This window comes from Adiantum capillus-veneris, chromosome 17 (genome assembly GCF_014529385.1).
Source record: "Adiantum capillus-veneris isolate H3 chromosome 17, ASM1452938v2, whole genome shotgun sequence".
NCBI lineage: Eukaryota > Viridiplantae > Streptophyta > Polypodiopsida > Polypodiales > Pteridaceae > Adiantum > Adiantum capillus-veneris.
In genome coordinates, this window is record NC_140947.1 from 104,114,275 (window position 1) to 104,121,817 (window position 7,543).

General features: G+C 44.1%; 1 protein-coding gene across 1 annotated transcript in view; it reads right to left on the minus strand.

The window, feature by feature from the left end:
• The window catches only part of LOC147437810 (S-adenosyl-L-methionine-dependent methyltransferases superfamily protein), a 100,721-nt gene extending 93,519 nt beyond the window's left edge, over window positions 1–7,202 (minus strand). Inside the window, exon 1 of the mRNA XM_086487263.1 lies at window positions 6,906–7,202. Coding sequence (XP_086343389.1) covers window positions 6,906–7,079 — 174 coding nt within the window. The 5' untranslated portion in view covers window positions 7,080–7,202. The remainder of the gene's footprint in view (window positions 1–6,905) is intronic.
• Between the last annotated feature and the right edge of the window lie 341 nt (window positions 7,203–7,543).

The following is a 7,543-nucleotide window of genomic DNA, read 5'->3' on the forward strand; positions in this document are numbered from 1 at the left end:
CGCTTTCGCGGGAGGACACTATTCAGAGCACTCCAAGATTCGGAGAGCTACCTCTTACTTTAAGGGGAATGCTCGTACTACGCTTCTTTCAAACAAGACTGCGCCAGTAATGGCTGAAATTTAAGAAGCTTTTTATTTCTTCTTGGTTGATGCAAGAATATGAATGAGATGTACGAGCTGCTTGGAACCATCTTCGGATGACCAAGAAAGATACAATCAATGCTTACTGTGAAAGATTCTGGAGCTCTTTTCTACCCGCCTCTTTTATCATTCAAGAAGATCTCGTTCAGAGAACAGATTGAGCGGTTTACCTTGGGTTTACCTACAGAGATCCGAGATCATTGCTTGAAAGAGAAGTCAGCTTCTATTCAGGAGTTGATGAGTCATGCGAAGCGGGGCTTTGCCATTCACTCTGGCAGTCTGACCTACCCCACAGATGAGGCCATGACACAACGAGCCGAGCAGACTTCTGGTAATGAAAGTAGAAAGAAAGAAAGCAACCCAGAGAAAAAGGATGCACGACCCCAAGCTTACTCCTGAGGAGAGAGCTCACTGCATCAGAGAGGGGAAGTGCTTTGGATGCGGGGAATATAGACATATCTCCGCAAGTGCCCTAAAAAGGCACAGAAAGGACAGAATGATAAAGACGACGACAGGCCTGAGAGTTCGAGAGCAGCTGAGGAACGTGGCAAAAAAGGCAAATAGAAAAGCAGAACTGGTACCATATGGCGAGGGACCTGCACCGAATCTAATGAATGAAAGTACAAACTTTGCCGCTTTTGGGGCAAAGTGAAGGATCACGAAGCTCTTTTGAAGGAGCCAAGGCCAACTTCTTTTCACTTGGAATTGGCGGCTCGATTTGGAATTACGCCTGACAGACTGACGCCACAGGCGGAGGTAGTTCGACTGACACCCAGATGGGATGTTGCCATTACACCGAGCATTGGCAAACTTCGTTTGCAATGACAGGGGTGTTCAAGGCACGCGAGTGACGTTCTACTCAGGATCCCTTGGTACCACAAGAACTACGCCGTGGTTGACTACCAGGCTGAGAAAGCGACTTTGATAAATGAAGGGCTTAGAGATTGTACTTGATGAACTTCAGTTTCTTTACTCATTCTTTTGGGAGAGAACTGAACGACAGATAAAGGTTGAATATGTTTTGACCTGATCAAAAGAAAGATTTTTCTCTACACTTATGCCGATTGTTTTTCAGAGGACCTGAAGATCAGACCATTGACCTGATACCTAGAAGCACGCCACCGAACCGGCCACCGAACCGTGTGAGCCAAGTACAGAATGAAAAGATTATGAACCCAGTGAAAGACCTCTTGGAAAAGGGTCTTGTCTAGCATGGTACTTCACCGTATTGCTCTCCACTATTGTTGGATTTGAAGAAAGACGGATCTTGGAGAATGAGCATCGATTATAGCGCTCTCAACAAAATCACCATCAAGAACAGATTTCCGATTCCTAGGATCGATGATATACTTGACAGGTTACAGGGATCCTTGTGCTTTAGCAGGATTGACTTGAAGAGTAGATATTTAAGATCGAAATCGCGCCGGGAGACGTCTATAAGACAACCTTTCGGACTACTTTTGGGGTTATTTGAGTTTTTGGTGATGCCTTTTGGCTTAACCAATGCTCCTGCGACATTTAACCGGATGATGGACAGGATTTTTCGAGAGTACAGGCTATTTGTTGGCACTTTCTTTGATGATATCACAACACAGAGATCATATGCTTCAGAGATACATTTTTTTTGGGACACTGTCTCAGCAGCAGGAGTGCAAATGGATCCGGCCAAGATAGACACTGTCCGTGATTGGCCCGATTTGAAGAATGTCCATGAAGTTGAAAGCTTCTTTGGACTGTGTTCGTACTACAGACGATTCATTCGAAAGCTTGCAGAGGTTGCTTCCATTTTGCATATCTTGATACAGAAAGGAGTCCCTTTCTCGTGGGGATCCACAGAGGTGACTGCCTTTCAGACATTGAAAGAGAAATTGACTACAAGACCAAATTTGACTTTGCCGGACTTGCAGAAGTCATTTGAAGTACTTTGTGATGCTTGTGGTCGTAGTTTGGGTGCGGTCTTAATGCAAGAAGGCCATGTCATTGCTTACGAGAGCCGATTGTTCTCTAAGCTGGAGATGACAGCACAGATTTATGAGAAAGAGATTTTGGCAATTATCCATGCTCTTACTCAGTGGCGGCATTACCTACTCGGAGAGGATTTTACTGTCTTTACAGACCATCAAAGTTTGCGCTACTTCTTGTCACACAAGCAGCTTTCAGAAAAGCAGATGCGGTGGGCGAACATCTTGTCACAGTTTCACTTCCAGATTGTCCATGAGCAGGGACAGAAGAATGTGGTGGCAGATGCTTTGTCTCGGAAGCCGTTGGTTCTAGCTATTTCCGAGATACATCATAGGAGCTTCGAGGATATGGTCGATCACCATGCCACAGATACAGATTTTGCAGATTTTTTTTCACACGGATACGGGATGCGGAGACAATAGCAGGATACTCCATTCGGGAAGGCTACTTGATGAGAAAAACCATGTTGTGCGTTACACAGCCGTTGAGGGAAAAGGTTATGATTGAATGCCACTGTCAAGCTTTTACGGGTCACCGCAGCATTGCTACCACCATGAAAGGGAGTAGAGAGATACTTCTTTTGACCGAGACTCAAAAAGGATGTGGAAGAGTTTGTGCGCAGTTGCTTAGTATGCCAGAAGGTCAAGTTTGACAGGCATAAGGCACAGGGATTGTTACAGCCTTTACCCATTCCCACCCGCCCCTGGGAAAGTATTGCAATGGATTTCATTTTTGATCTCCCGAAAACACAGAATGATCACGATGATTTTCCAATTACATGGCACGTCTGAGACGATTGTCTCCGACAGAGACCCCAAATTTATGGGTTTGTTTTGGAAGGCAATTTGGGAGAACATTGGCACGCGGTTGCAGTTCTCGTCATCGTTCCACTTGCAGACTGACGGGTAATCTCAGATTGCCAATTCAGTGGTTTTAGATTTATTGAAGTCTTGTATCTGGGATCAGAAGACTCAATGGGAAAAGAACTTACCTTTGGTGGAATTTGCCTACGATAACACGATACACTCTTCGACGAGGAAGACGCCATTTGAGATTGTTGAAAGTGTTGCGAAGGTTCCATCCTTCCTGAGCACGAAAGATTAGATATTTGAAGCAGATGAATATTCACGAGATTTGGATACGGCTTATGCCAAGGTTAACGAGACTTTGCAGAAGTCTCAAGAACGACAGAAAAAGGCAGCGGATCGCCATCGTTGCGACTTGAAATTGAAGGAGGATGATTGGGTGCTCTAAGCTCTTACGTTTGGAGAAGGCACGCCTAAGAAAGAAAAAGGGAAAGGAGAGGCTTTTTCCAAAGCTTAGTATGCGATACTACGGACCTTTCTAGATTACTGAAAAGATAAATGATGTCTCCTTCCGATTGAAACTACTAGATACTCGGAGGATTCACAATGCATTCCATGTGGGTCTCTTGAAACCTTTTAAGGGTGATGTGCCTGATGATAGGGAGCCTGATGAGCAACCCGAAGTGGAAGAAAACGAGGAGATCCTTGTTCCTGAACAGATTTTGGCACATAAGGATACGAAGACTAAAGGTAAAGTCCGAAGTAGTTCTTGGTTAAGTTCAAGAACTATCCTGCATTGGATGCGAAGTGGATTGAGGATGGAGGACCTAGCAGATACTCCTCGAATTGTGAAACTTTACCTCGATGCTTTGGTTTAGCATAGTCTACTCCAAACGGAACCCAGAATTCAGCTTGGCCGAAGATCTGGTGTAGTGGGATGCACAAGAGGGGAGTTACTCCGCTCCTTTGTCAACAGATGCCTTGATTTTGATACTAAAGTCACTGATGTCTCTTTGAGCTTCAGTGATACTGAGATCTGACAGTATTCTGTTGGATGACTTTATGAAATGGAATTCCTCATTATGAAACTGATTTGTTCTTGACTTCTTTTAAGTGCAGGAACTGATAGACGAAATGACTGCAGCATTTTGGTCTGATTGATCTCGAATAGACATGCAATAGGGGTTAGTCAATCGGACATCGATGAGGTCTCGATTGGACCTAGATGTGATTGCTAGCTACATTGCAGATAAATCGTGGTCTACGATCCGAATGAATGTAGAATGTCATGTGATGTCCAGTGAAGTCTAGTGATGTCCCGTGATGTCGTGTGATGTGACTGTCGATTTGGTACATGTGCTAGATGTGTGTTCCTAGTACGTAGGTACTAACAGTCAGTGTCTGCTAAGACACTTTATGGCTTTTGTCGGTTTTGCGGGCGTAATCGCGGTCGATTACAATGCTTCCAAGAGGGGGGTGTGTCACAAAGTGATGACGTGGCTATCGACAGCAGAAACCCAAATTTTTGCTAGAAACCCTAAAATTCTTGCAAACCCTAATTTTTGCCAAAAACCCTAATTTTACAAAAATCCTAATTTCCGGAAATCTCGGAGGTGGGAAGAAAAAAATTAAAATTATTTTTGAGCGACGCAAAATCCAAGCTTTTGGCTTTTTGCTACGAAAAGAATTGGATGAAGAAGAAGAGAGTTTTAACGTCATAGGAAACTATCCCAAGAGACCTTAAAGATCTAGCCGACGAGGAGAGTTGAACTCAAGACCTATTATTCAAGAGGGAAATGGCATAACCAATCTACCACACTTGGGTGATAGAAAGGTTATACCATTTTCCTCTTTTTATTAGCACACACACTCACACCCACACACACACCCGAGAAGAAGAGAGTTTTAACGTCGTAGGAAACTATCCCAAGAGACCTTTGGAACTCAAGACCTGTTATTCAAGAGGGAAATGGCATAACCAATCTACCACACTTGGGTGATAGAAAGATTATACCATTTTCCTCTTTTTATTAGCACACACACTCACACCCACACACACCCGAGAAGAAGAGAGTTTTAACGTTGTAGGAAACTATCCCAAAAGACCTTAAAGATCTAGCCGACGAGGAGAGTTGAACTCAAGACCTGTTATTCAAAAGGGAAATGGTCTGTTGTTCAAGAGGGAAATGGCATAACCAATCTACCACACTTGGGTGATAGAAAGGTTATACCATTTTCCTCTTTTTATTAGCACACACACTCACATCCACACACACACCCGAGATGAGAGAGTTGAATTGCTTTATTTTTACTCTCATTGAGAGAGAGAGAGAGAGAGAGAGAGAGAGAGAGAGAATCTGCTTTTGCTTTCAAGCTTTTGGGGCTCTGCTTTTGGGCATCCCTTCTAACATTTAAATGTGCGGTGAGAGCCTCACTTCTCAGAGCATCTGGACGCAGAGTCTAAGAGTGAAACCCTAACTGCTCTTTGTACTTTGACATTGATTTAATACATAAAGAAATACCGAAAGAGACGCCAGTCTTTGGGGCCAATATCTCTAGGCACGGAACTCCGTCAGGCCAGTGCAAATCTATTGTGATCTGTGAATTGTTTTGAAGTGGTTATTTGGTGTTGTCGCGATTGATTCTTGACTTGGAGTGTCCAAGTCTGTTACAGTCGATGGTTCCACTCGATCAAATAACTGGGGTAAGAAGCCTTTCGAGACCGTTCAACCCTTTGATCAAGAAACGATTCAAGTTCATGTGGAATGTAACGAGTGGTATCTGCCAAACTCGGGACTTCCTCCAAAGGAACATCCAATTTGTATGAGGCATCACTAATCTTCTTGACAACTTGGAATGGCCCACAATATCATGAAGATGATTTCGAGCATTGACCAGTACAAATCGTTTCAGACTCTTTCGATACACTAAGGTACACCAACATCCATTCTTGGAGATCACGAGGCTATCGATGCTAGTTATAAAAGGTGGCCCAATCTTGGGCGATCTATATGCTTTTCTTAGCCATCACGAGCATTTCTTGCATGTCGTGCAAGAAAGCAGCGACGGATTGCATGTTAACACCGTTGAGCCTAGTGGCAATTGATGGTTTCGGCTCATAATTGTGTAAGCATGAACGGGCTATAACCTATAGCCAAGTTCTTAGTATTAAATTCAATCTATGGAAAGTAGTGTTTTCAACCACACTGATGGCGGGAGACATATGCACTAACATATCCTCCATGGTTTGATTAGTGCCTTCGGTCTGTCTATCACTTTCAGGATGATCTAACGACGACATAGCCGAGCGGGTCTCAAGTTTCTAGAAAACAGTTTGCCAGAAATTGCTAGTGAACTTAGGCACGATCACAAACAATCTCCTCGCGCAACTCTCTCTCTCTCTCTCTCTCTCTCTCTCTCTCTCTCTCTCTCTCTCTCATGTCTCTAAAGGGAACCATCAATTACACAAAGTTCACTCATTATAATGCAAGGTAAACAACAAAAGATTTTATAGCCATTGTTCATGCGCGCTAGACATATTGGCATCAATAAACCCTTTGATAAGTTGGCACTAAAGAGGGATGATTATATAGTGCCGACATGTACGATAAGCCCCTCAGCATGTTAGATTTTGGATATATACACACATGGACCAATTGGCACCAAGGGGGTTGTTGAAGTGGTGCCAAGTTATGACATTGGCTCAAAATGGTTACACCAGAAATCTTCCATCACTCTTAAGGTTTTAGGGCTAAATGATTGAACCGATTTGACGCTGCAGTGTTGATAGTTCTGGGATGGGAGACCTCCCAGGAAGTTTTTTCCTATTTTCAACAATTGGCATTAGAGCCAGATTGATGTCTTGGACTGGCAAATTGGGTAGCATTGCTAACAAACACTGCTCACAAGTGTATTGGTCGCTACGCGAGGCCACACATGCTCTGCAGTGACGCAAATAGAAGGTGAACTCTCTCTCTCTCTCTCACACACACACACCTTGTAGTAGAGCTCAAAGGCAGGAGACTCGGTGACAAAAGGGTCCCACCCTCCTCGCTGCTCTTCATTATCGTCTGCCGGCCGCTGCTTCTTCCACACATCCTGGCGGCCGTCGCGAAAGTGCCTGCGCTGAGTGCGTCCTCGCTTCTGTCCTCCCCGATTTCTCCCGCCCATGCTGTCGACACTGCACTTAGTGCACTATAATGGTCGCGTTGCACAAATATAACCATGGTCCATACGGCATTTGGTAAAACAGTGTGCGAGGGAAAGTAGCCAGTATCTTTAAGGTATCAACACCAGACATAAACCAGCTTTTGGGGAGAGAGAGAGAGATGCAGCTCTAGGCAGAAAAGAGAGAGTGAACAAAGATACCATATGAAAAGATGCCTCAAATTTGACCTTTTCCAAAAACGTGGCCATACTACTCTACTACTGGCAGCTTGCTAGGTTTATTCATTTGTTTAGCAGATTCCCCGAATCTCATCCTCGTGTCACAACCTTGGAACTGAGTTCCTCCACCCTCTAAAAGTGAACAGAAGAATCAAACTCATACAGAGTGGAAGTTTAACGATCTTGAGCTATTCCCATAACCAGCACACCATCGGCCCGATCTTGCCCTGCAGCGCACCCCATTCAAT